The sequence below is a fragment of the Strix aluco genome, chromosome 6, assembly GCF_031877795.1.
Source record: "Strix aluco isolate bStrAlu1 chromosome 6, bStrAlu1.hap1, whole genome shotgun sequence".
NCBI classification, from domain to species: domain Eukaryota; kingdom Metazoa; phylum Chordata; class Aves; order Strigiformes; family Strigidae; genus Strix; species Strix aluco.
In genome coordinates, this window is record NC_133936.1 from 5,137,429 (window position 1) to 5,163,268 (window position 25,840).

At 41.4% G+C, this 25,840-nt stretch overlaps 1 protein-coding gene across 18 annotated transcripts in view; it reads left to right on the top strand.

The window, feature by feature from the left end:
* Positions 1–25,840, top strand: part of GTDC1 (glycosyltransferase like domain containing 1) — a 213,391-nt gene that overhangs the window by 173,819 nt on the left and 13,732 nt on the right. For 11 of the 18 annotated variants that reach the window (XM_074828543.1, XM_074828533.1, XM_074828529.1 and 8 more), the window contains 3 exons: positions 2,930–3,000; positions 3,703–3,794; positions 11,086–12,242. In XM_074828543.1, the coding sequence (XP_074684644.1) occupies positions 2,930–3,000; positions 3,703–3,794; positions 11,086–11,169 (247 nt within the window). In that variant the 3' untranslated portion in view covers positions 11,170–12,242. Of the gene's footprint in view, positions 73–2,929; positions 3,001–3,702; positions 3,795–11,085; positions 12,243–20,666; positions 20,823–25,840 lie in introns of those variants that run through there. The other 7 variants (XR_012623743.1, XR_012623742.1, XM_074828534.1 and 4 more) reach the window with 4 other exon arrangements.

Genomic DNA, 25,840 nt, shown 5'->3' on the forward strand with positions numbered 1-25,840 from the left:
CTTCTGTTATTGTTGAGTGTGAAGGAAATAAGAAATGCAACAATCAGCAAAAGACAAAGGCAGACCAGCAGTGCGATTCCAGCAGCCCAGTACATTATGGTTACATTCCATGCGAGTTAAGTCACTATGGTAAAAGCCTTGGCAGGATTTTTTTTCAATAGTTTATTCATGATGTTCATTATTATGAGCTGTAAAGACTATGAGAATTTCATTTTTTAAATGTCTTATGGAATGTATCACTTTCTTAGATCTTGTAGACATGCTGTGGAAACCATAACATAAAATATGAGTTACTTACAATAACTAATTTTAATCCCATCTGCTAAGTATGACAACATTAGCATTTCCACTTAATTAAAAACACCCTTAAAGCAGCAATGTTTTAATCACTCCATTTTATTTACTCTCCTCCAGTGTCACTTATAATTGTAACTTTTTATTTTTTAATAATGAGGGATTTTTTTTTCTCTGTGCATCACACAAAAAAGTGCTGTCGATAATTAGCAGTCTTCTGTTATTACTAGACTCAGGTGTCACAACTGTGTCTCATCCTCATTACAGTAAAAAATTTCACCTATCAGATTCATTATTGCTAGATAATGCGACTGAGAGCCTTAGCAGGCCCTCCAGAAAAGTAATTCAGCCAAGCAAAATTATCAGCTAATTATATTTAGAATCAAAAGCCCAACAACTATTTGCAGATAAATTGTATGAATTGAAGTGAATAGATCTGAATATTAAGATTCATAGATTTAGCAGATGATTTGTTAATTGGAATAAAAAGGCCATTTACTAGCCATTTTAACAATAGATCAATCGGAACTCTATTTATTATTTAACTAGTAGTGCTTAAGGACTGAAATGAAGAATAATTGTATTATTGTTATGATATGATACTTTTCTGGAAAAGGACAGAAATGCGTGGAAATTGCAAAGCTTCCCTGTCCATCTTCGGACCAAAGCCTGTGTCTGTGTCTGATCAAACCCTGTTGGGTTTGATCTGTAGGTCTTGGCATCCGAAAGGTGTACGGTCTATAGCAAGACTTCCTGCACTGTTGTAAGGACCCGTCAGAAAATGCATGTCAACTTTGGTGCGGAAAGGTAGAAAATGACTATGCAAATAAGATCATTTGCAAATGAAAGAATTCCAGATTTTAACTTTTATCCAGCAAACTACAGAGGCATTAAATTCTGATTTTACTAATTCATGATCCTGATAGAGGTTTTTCATAAGGGGAAATTGCATACTCAAATGATGACTCAGATCGCATCTTGGCCTGCAGTTTTGTTTTAGGGAGCTGTTCTTTTTTTTTTTTTCCATGCAGACGATATGATTAAAAAGCAAATATTTTAACATAACTTAGTGATCTGAGCTATTACTGAAATGTCCACAGTTTCACTCTTTTTTTTTTTCTCCTAGATTAAAGAAAACTTTAAAAATCTATTTGCTTTGACATATGACACAATATTTAAGAACTGAAATCATCAATTAAATCACACATCAGAAACATTTCCCTTTGGTAAAAAATATAGTGCTAGACGATGTACACTTTGAAATTGTTGTTAATGTTTAAAATGCAATCTGAAGTGCATATGTTATTTTAAAAAAACCATAAATTACAAATTTTAAAAGTTTAGGAAAAAAAAATAGCAATCATTGCTTAGCAAAAGCATTTGCACAGAAATGTGTATCTTTGGGGTTTGTGGATATGCGTAGTTTTCTAGCATGAAAGCTGAATATGTTATTCTTTATTTTATTTTTTTCCTGTTTAAAACTGAGTAGATCTAAAGGAGACAGAGTTCCTTCTGGGTGCTTGTAATAAAGTACCAAACCCGATATGGTCATGAAGGTACCAAAAGCCTTTTGGATTGTCACTGAAAATAGAAAAGGTGAACGCTGACAAGATTTCAGATTTTTTTTTTTCCCTGGGGACTGAGGGAATCTGAAGTTAAAAATAAAGTCCTCGTATGGTCAACATGTTGGAGGAAATTCAAAGACTCTCATAAAATAAACATATTTTAAGAAGTGTTTTGAATTTCACTGTGTAATTTCTGGCCAACAGAAATTACAGTTGTATCTTTGGAGGGGTATTATGTCAGATCAATGGTCATTATGTGAAAAAAATAAACTGAAAACTTGATTCCTTAACCCGTTCAGCTATTAAAATGCGAACATGAAGATGAGAGCTTTTCTTTAGATTCGCTACTAGAAAACTTTGCGCCGCTGTGTTGCAATTATAAAATATTTGGGTTTGATGTTACAGGAGATATGTAAATTGTTCCTTGAAGAAACACAAGTACAAAGCGTCGCACGCTTTGGCAAAGGAATCTCAGCAGTAGTTATTAAAAAATACAACAGTTTATGTCCCAAAAAATAAAGGAAATTATCTGAAGCATGTGCATAAGCTAACATACCCCAGCCCGAAGCATGCTGCAAGTTGTTCCTAGGCTATATTTAACTGTAACCTTTGGAGTCTTAAAGTCTAAGGAGAATATCTGTGCTGCCAGGTAACGGTGATTGTGTGCATCTGTGTATACATACACATATATCCAAACATGCGCACGTATGCCCTTGTTTTTCTGCAGCATTATTAAGAAAAGCCGTCCATACTTCACCATGTTGTTACATGTGTCTGTCTGCTGATTATAAAATGTGTTAAACAGTATTTAAAAAACAAAAAAATGCAGAGCTGCGCTTTGATTTATTCAGCGAACAAAACATATGCTCGCTGTTCTGTTCTATGTAATTCATATGATCAATAAAATTTTCTTTAAAAAGAGCAACTTTGGCATTTAGAAGGATTATGCTGCTGAAGAAAAAAAATGTTTCACTCTTGCTATATGTAGTCAACCTCAATGCTCTTGCACCAAAATAACTTTCTGGCTCACTAACGTCTATTTTTGTGTATTTATTATTTCTAATCTTCAGGGTTGAAGCTGTATATTGCGGCTGTTATCCGCTGTGTCCCAAAGCCTTGGTGTACCCAGAGATATTTCCAGGTAGCTGCTTTGTTGCATATTCCTTTTGCTGAAACGTAATAACGCGATTCATGCTAAAGTATAAAGTTTGAGAATAAACTTGAGCAAAAGCAATTGTTTATTTGGCAAGCCAACATGTTAGTGTTAAGGAAAATTTTATGTGTTTTAATACATTAGACGAAGTTTATATTTGCCATCTGTTCTTTTAAGATAACACAAAAGCAAGTTTTGAAATAGCATTCTTCATTGTTAGCATACACAACCCGTAATGATAGATTTTTGTTAAAAGGTCAGTGATGCTGCAATGGTTTGCAGATTTTTCTGATACACAGAAAAAAAAAAAAAAAACGAGGCCTGAAAATCACACCAAATTATTTAAACAATTTAATACTTAATAGTATGCAACTGCAGTACAGGATACACACTAATGTAGTACCAGTTCTTTGAAAAATCTCATCACTAAATGTATCACATATGCATTGTGTTACATTAGAATAATGTATTTTAATCACCCAAAGGAGATGTCTAAACAGCACAACTACACAGTCTTATTTAGCATTAAACATCCTTGTGAGCTGAGGTAACCTTATAAAATCATGCTTAAATAATGTAAAACACGAGGCGGCACAGAGCAATATGCATTTTTAATTAGTAAAGTGACTAATATCGAGTGTGTGCTTTGAGGTTTTTGTTTCATTAAAAATGTATCTGTTTTTCCTGCAGCTGAATATCTGTATTCTACACCTGAACAGCTTTTTAAAAGGCTTCAGAATTTCTGCAAGAGACCAGATATTGTAAGGAAACATCTCTATAAGGTAGTTGTTCAGAATAGTTTTACATGATATAATGCCATATTGAAGTACAAAGGAAAAAACCCTTAAAAAAACAACATTTAATTAACATACTAATGTTTAAAGGAAACATGCTAGGGAGGGATATTAGTCGTTACACTAACAAGGATTAATTAAACTAGATGCCAGTTGTATTAACCTAGGTCTTATGAAATACGTGCACTTAATGCATGCTACATGCTTTTTTTTAATTTATTGTTTTCTAAAATGACTGTCCTTTACATTTGGACCCAAGAGGCTTATAAAAATGAACCTGGATTAATGCAACTCATTAGTTTAAAAGGAAAATAAAAGAAAGATCCTACAATTATACTAATGAGGATAAGCCTACCTTCCTATCCTAATTTAATCTTCAGTCCTCAAAAAATGCAGGTGCCTGGTATCAGGTAAGATTTCTCTGCCTTTTGGAATTATTTGAATTATTTTCATAATTACGATTATTTTCACTCTTTGCTTTTTAAGGTATGTTAAACATAAAAAAAGTTTATCGGAAGCACAATTTACTGGTATTTATCATGTCCTATTCTTGGCAGTTATTTATGTAGAGAAAGTACAATTTCAGTGGCAGACCTTCCATTCAAGTTTTGATCAAGTGTTCAATGCTAGACTGACTTTCACATTTTTAAGAGGTGTATTTATACTGCTAGGAGTCACACTTTTTTTTTTTTTTAATTACGCGATTGTAGATGAAGCACTGGATTTTATATTACTCCAGTGAAGAGCTATTACTACACGATGCTGCTTTTAGAAAAATAACGGCCATTTTCTGCACGCTGATGTGTAAACTTAAAGAGTTTTATGACTTTTACAGTCCTGGCTGTGCCGTGGGCATGTTGGCTACACATTACCCCTACACGACAAAGGTGTTTCAGGCTGTAAAAAACCTGAATTCAGCTGAAAGTCCTTAAAAGTTTGGGAGTCCGTAGAAATACTCCTCGTGTCACCCGTGCAATACAAATGGGGTCTTTTTAGTGTTGCCTGGCTGTCGCCGTCCAGGCACACTGTTAATGAGCAAGTTGAGTAGTCTCCTTCTTAATTTGGAGGCTCATGCTGCCAGCAGACCTAACCTCATCTCTCCACCTTCCTCCCTCTGGGGAGCAGAAAGTGTTGGGTCTTGCTGTGTGTCGTCTGCCTCTCTACCCCTTCCTGCACACATGTAGCAGGAGGAGCGAGGGTTTAGCCCACGCCTGACTTTTTTTCTGACCTAAAAATAGACATTTACATAATGATACATCAAAGATGATGTTGTTCCTGCAGGAAACAGTTAAACTTCAAGAAAAAAGGAGAGAACCAAAAATGCAATTTAACACCCAATTTCAAGCTCATTATCTTTCATTGTCTATTAACTTGGCAATGGTTCAGAAGGTAGCTCATAATAGTTTAAAATGCTGACTGAACACTTCCAGTGTTCAGCATTACTTCTTGAGTCAATAGTATTGTATAGTTATACATGGTGGCTTCAAAGGGAAAAGAGTCCTTAAACGTTTACCTTGACATTTCCCAATGCTTCAAGTTCAGCTAATAGTTGCGTTCACGTAGATCTTCTTTCTGCGTGTGGATCCCCAGCTCCTAAGCAGAGCCATGGTGCACTAAAAATGGAAATAACGGTAGAGCAAATACTGATGTAAAATAGTATGGGTTGAAAATGTGTGCACGAGCCCCATAAGCAAAATGCTAATTTGCTTGAAGGATTTTTTCAAAAAAAACCCTCGGAGTCATTTGCAAACAGAAGCTGAAGGTGTTTGTCCTACCCCTTGTACAGGGGCTTGTGCACTATGAACAGCCCGTTTGGATCGTCTGAGTGTTTGAACTGAACATCTGCAACAGGTAGCAGCTGAGCTGAATGGGGGATCGTTTTAAAATGAGTAAAGCAGAGCCTAATCCAGAACCTGTGAGCACCAGAGAAAAGATCCCTGTTGTCTTTAATAGGCTTTGGATCAGCTGGGAGAATACTGTTAGAGTTGTCTTTTTGTACCTACACCCACGTATGCCAAGTCTTCCTTTCACAAGGAAACCATCCGCAAAACCTCCTAGAAAAACGCTAACTTAGATAAGTGCTCTTAATGTCATTATAGTTGGAACGATGCTGCTTTTTAGGGAGCTGAAACGAGTGAAATCATGAAGGGTACGCAGCACTTCCACTGTATTTTCATTTTTTTCAGATCAGTATAATATTATATATACGACAGTGAAATAGCAAAGGGACCCCAGCACAGTAGTGCATACTAACTAGCTACTTTTCTTTCAGAAACCTTCCTGACTTGCTCCCTGCCTGAAGTTCATAAAGTAGCTGTGAAGTCTTGAAAGCAAAAATGCTTTAAAAGCAAATAGTACTTTACTGGTTGAGGATTCAGCTGCATACATCAGGAAGTAATCATCATCAGAAGTACCTTGGGTTATCCTTTTACATATTGTTGGGGTTTTATTACTAAGGATATCCATAATAATTAGACAGCGGTCTAATTAAACAGGCAATTTATTCCTTCAGTTGTCCTCAGTGCTTGCGCTGACAAAGTTAGGGGCAAAAGGGAGATAAATGGCACCAGGACAGTCAAGTTAGGGAGCCGGACCCTGTGAATATCCCTGTGAAAATGCACAGATCAAGATATTAAACTGCAAAAGCTTAACTCGATGGAGCAGATTCATGCTGGCAGACTTTTAAAGATGTCCATAGTGTAAGCACCTATGAAAACCTTTCCAAATTGATGTATTACTTACCCTTGTGTTCTCACAGCACCCAAGGCTGGCTCATTTGCATTTCAGCATTGCCTTCTACCAGTTATTAGCAGAAGATAGAGATGAGTGGAAAGCAAACCTCATTTGTTATCAATTATTTGTTCTATTCCACTTTTATGGAACCAAATGTAGCTCTCTGGTTCTGGGTATTTGTGGTTGCCAAAGTAAGCTCCAGAATGAAGCAAGCAACAGCAACAGGGCATCGATTTCCCTCGGAGTACACCATAGGACCTGTCAGTGTTTGCAAGCTCCCTATCTAGTAGATTTAAAATTAAAAAAAAAAAATAAAATAGGGCAAAGCATTTGTTTCTGCATTATTTTCTTGAAGTTTACCTTTCAGTTCCCTCACTTCAGTTTCTTAATTTAAAACAGCATGTATAAAGAGTATACAGTGGAAGGGGACAAGAAGAGTTGCCAAAAGCCAGGCATGGAAGGAGCTGACAACTTTAAATAATCTCTCCCAGCTCTCCCAGCCCTCCCAGCTGAATGAGTGCTGGTTGACATGCTGTCAGCTTCAGTTCCTACAGAAAAATCCTACTCTCACTCATGCTTGTTTAACGGAGAAAAGAATTTGGCCCACTTTCTGACATTCATCTTCTCATTTCCATCACACTACAGAAGCTCACCTGCCTATGAAAAGACACATGGCGTGATTTTTTTTTTCTTTCTTACACCACTGTAGAAGGAAGTCTGCTGAATTCAAAGGGATTAAACTGCTGTAAAATCAAATTAAGATCCCAGTTAGACCGTAGACATCTGAATTGTTTCCAGTCTCAGGATTTGGCTGTATAGGGCAGTTCTAACAAAACTTTCTTTTTTTCTTTTTTTCCTTCCCTTTTTGCTCTGGTTTGAGATAGAGCAGTATCTTTGGTATTTCAGGAAAACATGTAGAAGGGAAGACCGCTCCTGATCCAGCTTTAGCATTTAGGCACAGCTAGGAAAGCAGCAGGAGGCATTCTCAGCCTAAGGATACGGGACGCTGGACACATGAGGATGTGGGGGAGCTTCATGCCAGCTGTCCCATCAGCCACTCAGCCCTGTTGCAAGGAGCAGTAGTTGTTCATAGTTCTTGTACAGGCTGCGTAAGAGCCAGGGACAATGCCTCTTGCCCTTATCCTTACCCACTCCCAGCAAAACTCCACAGCAAATTTGTTTTTCCGTAAGGATGCTGACTGCCACTCTGGATCAGCACGCCATGTGTTGAATACCGTGTTTTTGATAGTGGTGAGCATCAAGAGATTGGGGAGAAGGCTGCCAAAGGCAGAAAGAGGGTATTAAAAGTCTTCTTGTCTTTTAGAGTTAGAGATTGGTCCTAACCCTGGACTTGGAGATTTTATCATCTTTCATAATCTTCTTCTAGCATTAAGTATAGTGAGACTGTACATAACAGTTCTCCCTTTGACATTCAGGCCCTTGGAAGCCCCTGTTCTTGTCTTTCGTGTCCTTCTATAGCAAAGAGGTTCATCATATATTTACAGACGAAGTTAAAAGCATTTCCTCCAGTTGGCTCAGGGTTTCCCCCTCCTTCCATTGCATTGAGTGTCTCCTTGTTCTGGAGGTGGTCACTTGGAAGCAGAAGCTCCCCATTCATCTTTCCTATACCATTCATTATTTTATAAATGTTTGTCAAACCCTTAGGGTATCCCAGTCTTCTCAGTCTCTCTTTGTGAATGTTATTCTGTGTTTATATTCTTACCGCCCATCATTCAAACCGTTTTGATGCTTGAGAGCTGTATTTGTGCTGGTGTTATCATTACTTTACGGAGTATTCCAAGCCATGCCATGAGTTTATGGGATGTGTTGTACTCTGATAATTTTCAACCTGTTCCTTATGGAGCCAAACATACTGTTTACTTTTTAACGGTGAATGTATATTGAGCAGATGTTTGTTTACAGTGTTCTCCAGATCTTTTGTCCTGAGCTGATAAAGTTAATTTAGAGCTCTATAGGATGTGCAAATAGTACAAAGATTTCCAGCAGAGCATGTTTGCAGAGAAAAAAAGAAGGCATTATATTGAATTTCTGCTTCTGCCTGGTTAGCATTAGGTGCCGGTCAGAAGGAGGTTGGAAGCACAAGTGGGAAACTTGTATTTGCCTCTTGAGATGCTCAGTTTCCAGGGAGCATAATTTTAAGATGGTTTCAGAGATGGTCTAAATCTGCTTCTCAGAGCCTGTATGGGAAGGTTACAGCAGCCTGGAAACTCTGGAGTGCAGCATGCTGTGTCCATGCTCTCCCATCTCTGTGTCAGTTAAGCATGGGATCCTAAGTAAAATGTATATGACATAAGGATTTCTTATGTGAAAGAAAACTTCGGTTACTCATTTAGAACATAGAATCATAGAGGAATTTAGGAGGGGACCTCTGGAGTTCATCTGGTCAGCCTCTGCTCAAAGCAGGTCCAGCTTCGAAGTAGGGCTGGGTTAAGTTGCTGAGGGTCGCATCCAGGTTAGACTGAAGTCCTGACATTTTTCATTCCCATATATATGGCTGATACAGGTGAAATCTAGCTAGCTTAGGAGGTTTGCACAGCTGGGAAGATCTGCTGGACCGTGGGACACAATTTAAGCATTTTGGGTCAACTTTAGGTCTTCAAGCAGCATGTGGGACTGGAAGCAGCTGTGGTAGAGTGAGGTCTGCTAGCTATTATGGATCCTCACTGCAGAAGAAGTGAGCTAGCAGGTAGGCTGTTGAAGTTGCCTGCTAGGTCATTCTGGGATCCAGCCATGCATATATAGACATAATATATGTCTGTGCAGACATATATATCAGTATGTATATATATATGTATGTATGCATGCGTCCTGCACCTGAACTTCTCCCAGGGTTTGCCTTGCTCTTGGCCCTCTGAGGTGTATAGCTAGGAGATCTCAGTTCTCTGAAAATGTTGGTTTATAGCTCGTACCAGTTGGCTGCACTTGTAGAGCAGGAAGAAATCATTCATTAAGAAAGCAGTTATGTGTGCTTCTTTCAGCATAAACACCAGGACTTTGAACTTCTTCTTATAACAGTATTAGATAGCTTCCACTTTAGAATTAGAAATTAAATGAAAGCTGTCTGATGAACCGCAGCTGCTGCAAAATGGTAGATGGAGAACTGGGTCAAAGGAAACATGATGGACTTTGACAGAAAAGTTGCCAAAATGATGAAAACTTTTCAAATTGCCTTGAGAAAGAAAGCCTGAAACTGTCTTCCTACTGTTGTAGTTGTTCATTCTGTTCCGAACCACCCTATGCAAGGTACCCACCAGGGTATCTTGCATAGATTCACATCCAACATTTGATGGTTTTTTGTTTAAAGACAGAAAGAATGAAATAAGTGTCAAAAGGCTGATATATGAAACTTTAGAACAGGCCAGTTCAGGGAAATACTCTATTGAGGAATATTATATAGCTCTGTCTCGGGCCTCACAGTACACCCAGTCCATGTAAACCAACGCTGTCTTGATGGTGGTTTCCAAAGGTGCTTGGAGTTTGAAAGTGGAGCTCCAAAAGTAATTACTGTAAGCTGCTTTCCACGTTGATTCTTCCCCAATACTTACTTACAGAGCAAAGCAGCTGGGTCACAGAGTAAACCTGACCCGATACAAATTGGCTCTGTAAATCACTCTGCTGTCTTGCCTGCCAAATCTCAGGTTTTTTTCTGAATAATAGTCTCTAATTCTCAATTCTTTAAAAAGTGCATAAAATGTATGCCAAATCAGTACTGTCTGCTTGAACTCCAACTGTCCTGAAACAGCAGGTCTGAATGGATGGATGGATGAACAGTCCTTATTACATTCTAAAGGTTAGCTCTGAAGTCTACTGATGGCAGAGTAGATATTAATTGCTTCAGTTCTGATCTTAGGACACAAGAAACAAATAAGTTGATTATTTCTTAAAAGATATCGTACTGCTACTACATCTCGTTATGCTGCCTGTTCTTCATGGGGAGATCTTGCTTTGTGTGAAAACTTTCCTTCTCTTGATCTCTGCATATTTAGGAACTGTTGACTGAATCACTATTCTGTGAAAAAATGAATGCTCAGACCTTTGCAGAGTTATCACTCCCAAAAAAAGGAGTTGGATTTATTCTCTCCAAGGTTACTCTGAAATAAAGCCCAGAAGCCAGACCAACGATGGTCAAGCAGGAGAATTAGGCCCTCGGTCCTGCTAGTTCGTGGTTCTGCCATGTCTGAGGGCGCGAGGGGCAGGTCAGTCCCCGTGGGTGTTCAGTCCTTGACGTGTCCACCAAGACCACCAGTAAAGCAGACGGATGTTTGATGGTGCTCATCCAGGAGCAAATAACCTAGGGCTGCCGACCAGCTTACCTGCCTTTCAAAAAAAAATGCAGAACTCACCCCGTTTCCAAATAATGCTGCGTAAGCATTCCCTGACCAACTCGCTTCCACCCCTCCTGAAATCCCGGGTGTTGCAGAGCGTTTCGGCAGAGAGCCACGCTCCTTCCCGCGCGAGAGACGTCCCTTTTGTGTCCCAGCATCTAACGCGGCTTCGTGTGCTTTTCTCTTCTGCTTCCTCGTAGGGCGAGACGGCTGGGTTTTCTTGGGCAGCGCTCGGCGGTAAATTCAGGTCTCTGCTCGCAGCAGAACCGAGGGAAGATTTGTGACAGATGGGGCTAAGTCACAAACTTGCAGCCTCAGGCAGAATTGTGGAAGTTTCCAGAGTGTGCCCATATTTACCTGATCAGAGAGAAAAGAAAATCTGCAGAGGAAGCCGAGCCTGGCTGCTTGTCATAGCTGACACAGAGCCATCTGCCACAAACCTGTGGCGGCTTCAGATCTCCAATCCCTGCCACCACCCCAGCTCAAATTAAATACAGATTCTTAGAGACGTTATGATGGTTACACATGTCCTCGGCATCACATGCAGGAGACTGTTCAAAAAAAATATGTGGCCTGTTGTGTAACCGCACTCATGTATCCCATATGTGGTGCCACATTGAATTTCCGGTTGAATCTGTTTTTATCCTTTGTACTGGATGACATGGTGCCTGAATTCTTTCTTTTCGCCGACACGATGGCAGCCAAGCTGCAGCTTCAAACGCTCACACTTGGCTGAGTTTCTACCTAGGTTGCCAGGTTATCATTGGAGCCTTATTGTGTCCTCAAAGGGCCACAGGGCCTGAAAGGAGGATCCGAATGCTGCCGGACTAATTGGGCAGCCATCTCTGGGTTGTTTGGAGGCAAAGGGCTGCTTTAGCACTTTTCTTTTTTTTTTTTTTTTTTTTTTTTTTTCTTGCAAATTAATGACTCTCTGGCACAGGGGTTTTTAAGTGAAGGTATTAATAAGGGGTCTGGCAGGTAATCCCATGATTCGTGGAGTTACATTTGCATTTAATTAATCTTAAAGAAAGCTGAAAGATAAACAGCTGTAATTCAAACTAGCATGGGAAATATGCTACATGGTGCCATCTATCCGATAAAATGAAAGCCGAGACACTTGTTTTATTTCTCTCAAGGATGGAGAACAAACAGATAACAGTCAAAATACTTCCAATAAAAACCAGTAGTTTAAATGTAACGGCAGTTCATCAAGAATCTTTGCATCCAGTTACAGTCTTTTAAAGATAAATCACTTATGATTCCAGCAGTCAAGCTGCTATATTTGTTGATGTAAAATGTTTTGAAGATGTAGATTGTACAATAAATTTTTAATAAAGTGCCCACTGCAATTTTTAATTAGCATATCTCATTCATGTATAAGTGTGTACATCTATCTGTATGTTTATCACTATGCATATCCTTGTGTCAGAGTCAATGAATGCAATTGTGTCTTTATCTGATGAAGTAGAATCTGTTTTGCAAGTGATAATAAAATGTTATGACAATTCCAAGATTTTCAACTCTGCTCTGGGAAGAAGCAAGAGGAGGACTCTCGATGTGAAGCCTGGTAAGACCTCTCTTTGTGGACAGCTGTGGTTTGAGCTTCCCTTGTGTCAGGCAGGGTAGCTTCTCTCCCCATCCTGGCAGACTGTCACCCAACAGCATCGTTCCTTTGCCCAAGCTCCATCCACAGCAGGTGAAAGGCATGGGCAGGTCCCCCTCCACACGCATGCCTTGTGCCCTCTGACGCCATCAAGATGCTAAACCGTCCTTTTTCAGTGCGAGAGAGAGCACGTGGTACCTCTCACTGAAATTACTCCATTAAGCAAGCAAAAAACCCAAGGGAGATCCAATGGTAAGCGTTCGGATATTTTCCTAGCTCTGCAAAGTTGTCATTTTGCCTTGTATGCTGGTTTCTCCTCATTTTTGCTAAACTAAAGCCCAGCTTGGGTCTAGGTGTTCAAGGTGGTTGCGTAGAGTGGTCTTCTCAAGATGGAGTGTGTAGGTGTGGTGGTCACACTGGGTAGAGCCAAGTAACGGGCCTGCCTTGCACTTCTTAACGGAGTGAATCGTAGATGTTCACTAATGTTATCACACCTCGCACCCAGTAAGAGCAAATCAGAAATTTTGTTTTGTCTTTACTGACAGGGAAACTGAGGCATGGTCCAATGAAAGCGAATGGGTTCAACTTTCACAGTGAGTCATTCTCCAAATCAATAAAAGGGAAAGAAGAGGTGCTGTAATGTCGCGCTAGGGCTTGTGGTGAACAGGGTGGGTACACCAAAGCTCTCTGGTTTCGAGTGGAAGATTCCTGCTGTCCTCAGCACACACCCTGATCCGGCCCATGACTGAAGGAGGTCTTGCCCAGCTCCTTGGCGAGGTGGTGCTCTGCCTTGGTTTACTTACTGATCAGTGATACTTGAACCGTACCCAGCTCAGGCTGGTAAGCGAGGCTTCATCTTGTTGGAAAATTTTCCCTCCGCTTTACAAACCCTTGCAAATAACGTTTTATAATAGCAACACTGTGAGAACTTTAATTGCAGGATAATAAATAGCAATGCTGCATTATCTTCTGATATTTCTTAGCGAAGATACAGAGCTGCTCAAGAGCAAGGGTGAAAATGACCTTACCACATCTCCTAGGACCTTCAGGTTGGCCTCATGTCAGGGACCACCCTGACCTGTTTTGGGGTCCTCAGTCAAGAGGGCGAGGTAGGACTTCCAGGTAGTCGGAGGTGGTATTTCCCCTGAGGTAGTCTTCCCCCCACCAGCCTGCTGTAGCCTGAAACAACCTGAGGAGTTTTGCCTCGCAGTTTCTGAAGATCAAACGAGACAGCCGCTCCGTGCTGCTTCATTTAGAGCCTTCACTTCAAAAGGTCAGAGAGACAAATTGGGATCTCGGTCCCATTGTTCCTACACACATGAGTAAGCGGTGAATGCAGAGACCTAATCTTATGAGTAAAATGACAGAATTAGCCCTTGACTTACTTTCATATTTATTGATGTTTCACCTGCGTTGACACAGCATCTGCAACCGCTTTGATACAAGTTTTGGTACGGAGTTAAAGCCGGATGGGTTTTCCCGGCTCCTGCCAGACTCACCAGGCAACGCTCCGACCAGACAGCTCCTTGCCTTCCGCATCAATAACAGGCCAGCACCTAATCCTACAATCCTTTTGTCTTAGTATTTGAGATCACAGGAAACACAGGTTTATTCCACATGAGAATTGTCTTTTCCCATATAATAGAAAAGAAAATCCTAAAATAACTAGGGAATTTTGTAGCAAACCATTTCCAGCATTCCCAGCCCCGCTCCGGTCGTGCTGCAGGCACCGGGAGGAGCCGGGGTCCAGACCGGCTTCCATCCGGGTTTGCAGCATCGAGACCTCTGATTTAGCTCAAAGCTGTTCTGAATTAGAGGCTAGATTTTTCTAATTGCCTTTTTAAAGACCGAGCCAGCAGTTCATTAGAAATCGTGGAGCAAATTCTGCTTCTCTATTACACCAATATAAATCTTGAATGAATTTATATCAGGATAACTGGGAGGGTAGAATGTACCTCCCATATTGTTCTTCAGATTATTAAAAGTTAAAGGGCCTTGAAAATTAAATTCACCTTTCCCCATTCAAGCTGTTTACTCTTTTGTTTTTTATTCCAGTATGGACAGTTGAAATGAATTAGCCAGTCTCATTTCTGTTCATAGTCACTTTTAAGTTTGGTTCTCATGTACTAGCCCAAGACTAGTTTGTGTGGAAAAGACCGGAGGGCATTTTCTTTCAAACAAATTGTTTTCATGGGAATAATTTCCTAGAGAATTATATTAAAACCTTTCCATGAATCCTTGATTTTGCAAAAAATATTTTCCTCATATATATCCTTGATTTGGGGGACTTGGCAATTCTTTATTTGCGGATATAAATGAGCACCTTAATGAAAGTCCTTGAGAATTTTACCCTCTAATAGGCTAACCTTACTTAACTGAAATACTTTTTAAACGATTCAGTCTGGTAAGCGAGGCTTTGTCTTGCAGGAAAATTTTGCCTCTTGAGTTATGAACCCTTGCAAATAAGGTTTTATAATAGAAACACTGTCAGAACTTTAATTATAGGGTAATAAATAGCAATCCTGCATTATCTTCTGGTATTTCTTTACATTCTTAGCGAATATACACAGCTGTTGCTGGAAACTGATAATCAAGTGCTATATAACTGTGGTACAACTTTGCACCCACCCTCCGTGGAAGCAGCGGCGGCGGCAGCAGCGAGCGCTTAGCGGGGAGGAGGCAGCGGGATGCGGGAGCGCAGGGATGCGGGATGAGGGAGTGCAGGGATGCGGGGGCCCAGGGAGGCGGCCGCGGGAGCGCAGGGATGCGGGAGCGCAGGGATGTGGGAGCGCAGGGATGTGGGGGTGCAGGGAAGCGGGATGCAGGAGCCCAGGGATGCAGGATGAGGGAGCGCAGAGATGCGGGACCCCAGGGATGTAGGGTGCGGGAGCACAGGGATGTGGCAGTACAGGGATGCGGGAGCCCAGGGAAGGCAGGAACGGGAGCGCCGGGATGTGGGAGCACAGGGATGAGCCGCGCAGGAGTGCGGCAGCGGGAACGCAGGGAAGCGACAAGCGAGAGCGCGGGGATGCAGGAGCGCGGGGATGGGCCACGCAGGGATGCGGGAGCGCAGGGATGAGGGAACGCAGGGATGCGGGATGGGGGAGCGCAGGGATGGGGGAGCGCAGGGATGCGACCGCAGGACGCGGGGAGCGGGAGCGGCTGCCCGGGGGGTGCCGGGCCCGGCCCGGGGAAATGCTCGAAGCGCATCTGCCACGCTGGGGTGGGGGGGGGACGACACACACGGACATCCAACCCGGGGACAAGGCTTTTCCCATCGCGGAGGTGGGGGCAGAGAAGGGAACAGGGTTAAGCGAGGCCAACGGCAGCCAAAGCAAAAATAATCCCAGCGATGATGATGCTGACGGCGAGGAGGAGCGCCGGGACGGGGGCGAGCGCGGCGGGGCGGCCCCGCGGTGCCTCCGCGCCTCTCCGCGCAGCCCTGCGCAGCGTTGCGGGCGGGAGCGGAGCCCGGCTCCCCCCGCGGCCTTCCGCGGTGCTCCGCGGGGCGGCAGCCTGCTGCCCCCAGCCGCCGTCTTGGAGGAGGGGGGGGGGGGCTGCCGGCCACTTTTTATTGATAATAAAAATGTTATTTTGAAAATAAGATTCTTTGGTAACATTTATAGTTGCAGACGGCAAAGAGAAAGGCACTACCCCCCCCCGCGGTGGCCTTTCTGCGAGTGCGGAGTGGCGGCCCCAGCCCTGCCGGCTCCAGCTCTCCTACGGTTTGGGTGTCCGCGTTCAAAAAAAAGCCAACAACAAAAGAAAACAACACCCAAACAAGCAAAAAATACCCCCAAACCCCAAAAGAAAAGGCAGCCAAGGAGTGTGGCGTTGAGGAGGAATGGGAGGGATGCGTGCTAGGGGCTTAACCCTTAGAGCTTTGGAGGCAAAACAAGGAAATACATTGGAAAGGCATGTCTGTAAACAATGATAATTAGCCTTTTCAAAAATCATAACACTGATTAAAATCTCTGATTCATTATTTATTCATCACAGAACCTCTTTGCAGACCTGGGAATAGTGATTAAAACCTAAGTGCTTCTCAATTTCACACAGTGAGAGAGGTGCCTAAAAAGGGGTTAAAATGGAAAGGAAAGAGGAAACCAAGCAAACAGAATTCTTCTTTTAAGAACCAATACTTTCTTCTTCCCTTCCTGGCAAGAATACTCCTATTCCCCCAAATTTTGGTATTATGAAAATGTTTCTCATACTAAGTACAAGTGTTAGACTGAATCCAGTTGGTACTAAAATTGCAAACACACTTTCACTCCTAGAAAAGCCAACAGAAAGGAACTTCTTTTAACTCTGTAATAGCAGGTTACATAGTAAATGAACAACTGATGGTCAACTGGCCAATTATGGTATAAATATCCGTTGTTTACAGTGAGGTGTTAAATGAGCCTTTCGAGCACAAAGGATCAGACTGTCTAAGCTACAATTTGTGCTTCATCCCATTATGTCTCCCCTAAAAAGGCCCGTGCCGTTGTAGGTAATGCGCGCGCAGAACATATTTCTTTCTGTTGATTTTAGTTTGCTTTAATTCAATACACACTCTTGTTTACTTTTTAAAATTTAAATAAATGTCAGCATTGTATAATTTCTATGTTAACAAAGCAGTGAGCAAAATCCCTTGTATGTTTATAAAATATTATTGTTTAATTCACATAGTTTAGGAATTCCAAATGTTGAGAATAGGAAGGAGGCCAAATACCATCTGTTTATAACTATGATGCATCATCATATGTGTACTTTAAAAAAGAAGAAGAAGAAAAAAAGCTTGGTCAATCATGCCACTGTTCTATCTGTTAGGAATATGGTGAGGATTTGAAATCGCTCTGTGCAATTTGCAGGAAATTTTAGTGTGGTTTAATTCTGAGCAGGGATGTTACAGGAGTTGCTCACGTCTGTGTTGCTGTCGGAAGAACTGCATGAAATTCTCACGTGCCCCAACTACTGCAAGCACGAATTCAATCGCTTTCTCCCAGCCTCAATATTCCCCCCCTCTAGAGACCAAGAAACAAAAACTGGAAGCTTTTTTTAATACTCCTTATAGGTTTTGGGGGTGTGTATGAATTTAGGGGTTCATTTCCAAGTGATTCATACATTCACGTTCCTGGATTTTTAAGGACAGAAAGAAAGCATGACGATTTTGAAGCCTGTCTTGCAAAACACAGGCTATAGACCATTATTCAGCTGATTCTGCAAATGTTTTAAAAAAAAAACCCTCGCTGTCAAATGTTAGTAGTTTTAGGTCCAAGTTAAAATAGGTCCTCGTTAAAAATAATACGTTCCATACTACTGAGTTGTATGCAACATGCATTTTAAAGAGAAGGTAGTCTGCAGGCTTAAAAACAAAGAGAGTGTCTCGAAGTTAAGCAGATAAGAAGATTTTTTTTTTCCCAAACCCAAGTTAATTAGCTAGTAGTCAAGCCTCATAGATGTCTTCCTACCTTTCAAGGGCTGAAGAATCCCCAGTAAATGTACTTAAACTTCCTAGCGAGGGCCAGTGAGATGAATGCAGAGATTAGGGCGAGTATTACCGTGCCTTCTCAGTGCATCCCAGCTGCAGTTCATCCTACTATTGATAATGATGCTTGGAGTTACTGAGGTGGTTTCTGAAACTCACATATGGGGTCCTTTCCCCAAGGATGAGGAATAATAGCGGCACTCAGGTGGTACAGGGAGGGTCAGAACACATTTGCAGTTATCTTTGCCTGGTGCGCGGTGACTTTTCCATTGCGCTGATTTAATAAACTGAGAGGTACATTCAGGACAGGGGCTGTAATTCTCTAATACAGTGGGAGTTTTTTGGTTTATGTTAACAAACAGGAAAATTTAAAAAAAAAAAAAAAGCACAGGTGAAGGGAGAAACGTCTGGGCTTGTTGGAACCCAGCCCTGGCAGAATGCTGGTGCAGTATGAAACGTTTTGTGGCCAGACTCTTAGCAATTTCTGTAATACCACAATTTAGCATACTATATGCTGCATTGAAATGGCTGGGACTTTGTTTTTGAACTTCTTCGTTTCTACTGTTACATTAAACTTGCAGCATCTTGAATTACTTAGCTACACCCAGATAGAAAGTTACAGCTTCTTTAGCTCTATGCGCTGCACCAAGCTGTTACTGCTAAAAACTACCCATCCGAGTGTAAAAGCCATTTCCAGCCCTTTCCTGTATATTTTCCGTCATAAGTCAGCCGTTAAGATACTATTCTGAGACAGTTTATTATCTTGAAGGACTTAATTTTTTTTTTAATTAGAGAAAGAAAATGCCTTACACACCTTTCTTAAGTAGTCTTTGTGGAGCTGGTTCCACCAACAGAGATAGTTTGCTACCGTGTGATGTGTTTAATCTGCTTACGCTGACATCACAGGAGTGAAAAGCAGGACAAAAGCCACCTTCTGTCACTGCAGTTTGCAAAAATTCATCAACGTGAAATATACACAATCCCAACTTGAAAAAATGGGTCTTCTGTGCCAGCTTCAGATAGCCAGGCATGCATTCCTGCATATTGCTTCCTATTTTCCATGGCTGTGTGATCCTTGGTCTCCCAAGCTGAGATAGCAATCAAGGGGGCAGATTGTCCAATTATGATGTGCACACCTGTCCATGAGGAATTGTATGGAACCCTCGTACTCATTTATCACTTCATTTTTACACACTGGAGTAGTTTTATGAGATACACTGATAGAAGCAGTTTCGAAGGTTGCTAAATACCATGTTCATCGCATGCTTGGTTTCATGCGGTTCCTGGGTGCTGGAGAGTTGGTGCAGAGAGATGGGTATTTCAAACCTCCCTCAAGCACAGGTATAAATTCTATATAAAGAGCTGTGGCTGAGATTATTCCCCCTCAGTGTAGTGGGAATATCTGCTCTACCCCTCGGACATCAAGGTGGGCAGTCACAGCTACTGAAATTGGGGCCAGCAGCTTTGCACCCAGCAACTGCACGTGTGAGGGTGGTTGCATTTGCTGCTGTCAGAACAGCAAACAAAATGCACACCAGGCGTAAGGCATGCAGTAAGTCACAGGGAAAATGTATCCCCCAGGGCATCACGCTAACTTCTAACACCCTTTTGGGGCCTGAACACCTCGTGTTCCCTCTAGCAGTGGTAGCTGAGGGCATTCATCATCTCACAAGCTCACGGGCATTAACATTTAACCATCCTATAATTTGGTTTTTAAGTGAAAGCGGGGAGATTAATAAACTTAATCTAGCATTCACACAGATTTGAGGACAGCTGACCTCTGCCCTCTAGAGACCCAGGCTCATTTAAGAATCTGCATCTGAGAGAGCCCCTACAGTTGTAATGTCGCAGCGAGTCCTGTCCCCCATGGACTGCAGCATATCACCCTCTATGTCTGCAGCAGAAACAGTGGTGACAAGGAATTTGTTTCTTTTATTTATGTCTCCCGCTTCTAAAAGGGTCAATGTTAGCAAACACAGCTCCCTCCTGCAAGATAGCAGGCTAGAGCAGCTCTCCTGGGGGGAACCATAGCAAAAGTAAAATCTTAGTCAAAAAATATTCAATCTTCCACTTTGTTTGTGTTTAGGAAAGAAAAGGAAATACAACCACAACAGAAAAAAGGAAGCTAGAATGTTACATCTCTGTTTTGGGGCACAGGTTTGCAAGTTGTGGCATTATCCTACAAAAATCCCCAAATCAGCAAAGCCTTTCATGTTGAAGCATTCAGCCAATGGAAATGGTGCCTCAAACTGCAAAGCATTATGTATGGATTTCTTTGCACATTTCACGTCGTACCATTCTTTGGAAAAATTTGGATAGGAGTAGTTTGTCAATGCTATTAATAGATATGTTTAATGCAGAAGTGTGCAATGTGATGAACAGCCTTGGCAGGAACCATATCCAGCCTGATTGTATTGTAATACTGTTTGATGCAGCAGTATGTTTGATCAGTTACAAGTGATGAGTATCATATCACATCAAACAATTTAATACAGTCTCATTGTATGGAATTATGGCTGCTGTCAATCAGCATGTGGCCTATTCCTTACAGATCTGTCTTTGGGAGCTGGAATACAATGGTAGCTACATAAGCATTAATAAATAAAGTGCTGCTGAAATTCCGTACAGACCTGTTGAGATCTTTGTTTCTCTTTCATGGCCTTTTTATTTTTTTTTTTTAAACTTTTTTCCCCTGTCTTCTTTTTCAGCGCTGCATGGAGATGAGGTCACCTGGTCAATAGGACCGCCAAGGGTGGGGCCGATGTGCTTTGAAGAGTGCTTGGAAAACATCTAGCAAAGATATGTGAGAGTTGTGAATTTTGTTTTTGCAAATAGCAGCCTGAGTATAAATCCACTGAACTTGTTTTCTGCTGAAGCTTCACAGAGTCTCTTTTCTTGGCTTCCTCAGGGAGAGGAGAGGCTACCTATTAAAAATGCATATGTTTTGTCTTACTGCTTGGCGCACCTCACTTGATAACCCCCTACTTTGATTTGGGGATGGCACTCTTTGAACTTAAAGTCTCTTCCTTAGGACTGATATATTCAAGGTGCTGGAGGGGAAGCCTATGTCAGATGAAAGATACGTATGTAAATAACAGTATAGAGGCGGGGTTTAAGGCATTACCCATTTTACTATTGGTTTCAGACATATGCTGCTCTGATGCTGGCTTGCCTTGCAAAACCTTGAAGTCCCTAACACAGCGTATGATTTTTAATGAAGTCATACTCTGCTGCCTACAAATATGGGGTCATGCTACACTTGTACAGTAGCAGCGATTTCAGTAATGTTGCTTATTGTGGTTGAAGAGGGCAGAAGATTGCCTTTTTGCATTGTGTGGCTCTGGGGTTTTGGAGCCTGCACAGACAAATTGATTACATTGCAGTAGGCCACACATTCAGAGAATAGAGGTGTCATGTTGAAAAGCCAAATTTCAGCAGCTGATTAATCAATGTAATGACTGTAAGTTTTTCCACCTTTTGCTACGGTCTCAGCCTGCAAATCTGAATAACATTGGTACTTGAAAGGGAAACCTCAGAAGAAATTTTTGTAGATTCTCAAGGAAGTGGTTGTTGACTTAAATGACACATTTCCTTCTACATACCAAATTATCCTAGGGGTTAAAACGAAGCATGGTTAGAGATAGGGACAGAAGTAAGGATATCTGCATTTAAGAAGTATTTCTAGTTGACTTTGAGGTGGTGACTGAGCTGGAGCTCACCTCTAGTTTGGACGGGTTTCCATCACACGGATTTCCCAGGTTTCTGAAAACTGCATTGACCGATCACAACAAAGGACTTGGAGCAGTCAGGGCTGTGGAGCTAGTCTGGAGGAAGCTTAGCATTTATGTAACTCACACAACTTGAACTCAGAGGCATCCTTATAAAGCAAATAAATAAAGACCCAGCTTGCTCCTGTGGTATCATCCACCTGGTAATTCCTGAGCACTGTTCAGCCAGGTATTTTCTCTGCCTTGTAATCCAAGCAAGATAGACAAGACGCCATATGCTCTGTTTCCCATATGGGAATAGGTTGTCCTGTTACCCATGTAATTCTGGAATCTTATGATTTTTATGGACTATAAAATGGCCACAATTATACCCTGCCTTTGAAAATGAATCTGATTAATTCCGAGCCAAAGAGCTCCGTGGTGTCTGATAGCCTGGGTCTTTTACAGTGCAAGGTAATGTAAAGATAACAAGTATAAAATAAATTTTGCAAGTGCCCTTATAGCAAAATTATTTTTCTTCAGACCTGGCTCGTTACATGGCTACTAATGATAATCCAGAATCCCACAGCACCTGAAGTGGAGCGTGTCCTACCCCGGTTTATCGCATGTCTGGCATTAACTGGCAATGGCTCCGTCTGAGACCATGATCCAGTCAAATCCTGGAGGCCATGCATGTCTGGATGGTATTTAGATCAGAAAACTCATCCAAGCAAGAGGAGCATTGGCTTGCCACTAATCCACAGGAGAGCGGTACCTCCACAAGGTTATTTGTAGATTATAAGGCCAAGAAAGGACTATTTGGATCATCTAGTGTCACGTGTATAACACAAGCCATATGACTTCCCTCAATTAATTCCTCTTTGAACGAGAAAACCTCATCCTCTACCGGTCTAAAAATTGCCAGTGATGCAGAAGCCACCACAACCTTTGATATTATTGGATATGGTGCTTTTGGAGATATTTTCTCTCAGACAAGGAGCCAAAAGTGACTTTTATCTCCTGTGATTATTAGATACTTGTTGCTGCTGGGGCGTGGATGTCAGTCATGACACTGAGACCGAGATCCCCTAAATACCAATACCTTTCACCTGGCTTTCCCTCGTGGTCATACCTCCATCTGGCATTCTTCATTTTGCCCATTTTCTGGGGTAGCTATTGCAAAGGGCAGTTCTTCAGCAGACACCACAGTGATTTGGTGCACACAGTAATGGTCCATTGATAAATAGTGGCCCCTGCACAAATTTGGTGGGATCCACCCCAGATAACCAGAAATGGCATTGCTAAAATGATAACCATACCTATAGTTAAAAGGGTTTGAATTGCTGTGCATTTTAGGGGTCTGAAAAAAAATTAAAATTAATGGCATTGGTGTGGGTTGTGAAACTATTGCTGCTCACTGGGATGAAAGACACCATATGTGAGATGATACGTTGCTGATTTCTTATCTTCAGAAAAACTGTTCTTAAGGAGTACAGGGACAGAGTGATTTGTGCCTGCTGAAGGGGCAGCGTTTCAGGGGTTGGTAGCATGAAGGGGGCTTTAGAGAATTGGAGTGGATGTCATTCCCCCACTATACCTGAATGTAATGAGCTCAGGGTTAGCATTGTTGAACTAAAATGCCAGATTTTAATTATAAGGAGAAAAGTTTTTTAAAACAATCTAGTAGAATGTTAACACTGATTTTTGCAGTCATTCACCCTCGTTCGTACAACACATACATCTCCCTCTTCTAGCTGCACAGCCTATGAAATCTGTGAGAGAAATATAATGTCTTAAAGATTAAAATATGTTTTCTGGCTGATGAGACATCCACATTTCCCCCATTGCAATAATAACAAAAAGCCTCACAAACACAGTAAGATTCAGCGCGCCCCCCCCCCCCCCCCCCCTTTTCCTTTCTGGGAGGGTAGAGGGAGCAAAATTATTGGTGACTTTTCATTGTGGAGAGAGTGAGCCATGGGGCAAGAGGACATCACTCTCCTCCCACCCAAGGGGTCCAGAGCATCCTGCACCCAAGTGACCCAGCCCTGCAGTGAAGTGAGGGACCCCCAGTCGTGGTCCCCCTGACCCAAGGACCGTGCTGCAGCGACACAGCCATCCCAGGCACGTAGGACGCTCACGAGACAGCTTGCTTTGTGCAAAGGGTGCACGACCCCCCCCAGCACGTGTGCCACTGACATCCAACATGAGACCTTCAAGCACGTCACCAAGAGGATGATCTTAAAGGTTTTTTCCAACCTAAATAATTCTGTCCAATTCTATATCTCTCCCTTCCTCTCCCCCTGCCATGCCACCTTTGGTGCAGGACCCCCAACGAGTTAAAAGTATAAGAGCTGCTCAGAAAGAGGTCAGCTAACAAATGATATCTAAATCCTAGTCCCAGATTTTCTGTTTTAAACATGCTGCACAACTAACACTGTGACACTTTGGCAATATGATGGAGAAAAAAACCTGTGCCAGCTGACTGATGAGCACCCATCTTTTTTAATTAATTGGGTTGAAAAATTCTTGTGTCAGTTTGAATGTAGGGGCTCTTTCAGCTGTGTTTTTCTGGATACATATATAGATATATCTAACTGCAGATTTGAAAGCCCAGTGTGAAGCCTCATAAATGATAAAAATATGTATATATTAGAATTATACACACACACACATTCACATATTGGATAAATTGATACTTAAACATATACATGTATATATAATGTTCCGTTCTCTGTTCTGAGAGATATTTATAAATAGATTTTATATATATCTATTTCTATTATTCACAGCTCTGTGTGTGTGTGCATTGTAAAATCTGTTTTTTCCTGGTATGCTTTTTAGTTTTTAGCAGAGTAATATATCTGATTTCTCTTTAAATTAAATGAATTTATTTGTCTGCCTTCCCTTAATGGAATCAGTTTTGATATACTCTTTGTTCATGCTGTTACAGGCTTCAGTCTAAGGGCTCTTTGTATTAACTTTTTTAAGTTACATTACAAAGAGGTTTTAAGATTTCCCAACAGGCTTTTATTTAACCAGGGCTTTTGATCTCAAACCTGCTGGGGCCTAGTGAAATCCTTACCAATTCTCCAGTAACTCCTCACTATTGGAATTTGAAAAGACCCACCTGAAGGATTTAACTCGCTGTATGGCTTCAGCCATCCTTTAGATGCTTCTATTCATGCAGACAGCGAGGGGGTCGAGGGCACCCTTTGTGATCCTCCAAGTAGCCTAAGGTGCCCTTTGCATAAGTTGTACTCCTGAGGAAATAAAAATCAGGAGGACACAAACCTATATACCTTATTTCCTGCTATCTTTACTTAAAGGAGGAGCACAGGGGGTCTGCTTAACATCCTTTGCTACCTAAATACCTTTTGGACATGGGAACTCAATAAAGGAACTTTCATTGCATCCATTACCCTACTGCGGTGCATAGCAAATTAGATTTAAAAGGGTACTTTTTCCCTTACAGCTATTTCTATCATTTTCTTTAAAATTTCAATTTAGTGTCTAGTGACAGAATATTCTGTAATGTACATTAGAACTATATAACACCAATTATGCTAACTGTGAACATTATTTCAAAAGAATTAGTTATATTAAGTTATAGACAAACCGTTGGGAAAAAAAGGTCAGGTTAGGAAAAAAAGGAGCTATGTGATAATGTTTTAAAGGAGCAACATGAAGTGAATGCTCTTTTCATTTTTTAATCCTTTCATTTTGCATAACCCAACTGAAATTTCACTACTCACTTGGTCTTCGTTATTTAGGCAGGGGGATGGCATATCACTGTCTTAGTTTATAGCCAGAAATTGTGGTGTAAAACCTACAGCTGAGTCTTGTGGTTGTGGAGAAACATCATTTCCTCTGTTTTTGGGAAATGGGATCGCACAAATTCATGAAAAGTCTTTTGGCAGACACTGATGACCAGTACATAAAAAAAAAAAAAAAAAAGAAAAAAATGCTGGCAGACCAAGCTTGAAATAATATAATAACTAGGCACATTCTTGTCACAGTTTTGGTTGCCTGTTTTCTTTCTCATGACTGTAACACACATGATACGTCTATTACCTGCATTTTGTGTTAGTTTTCTCAGATTTTTTTTTTTTTTATTTCAGTCCAATGTTAAAATAAAACCACTCCAAAGAATGCAACAGAATCTAAATCTACCT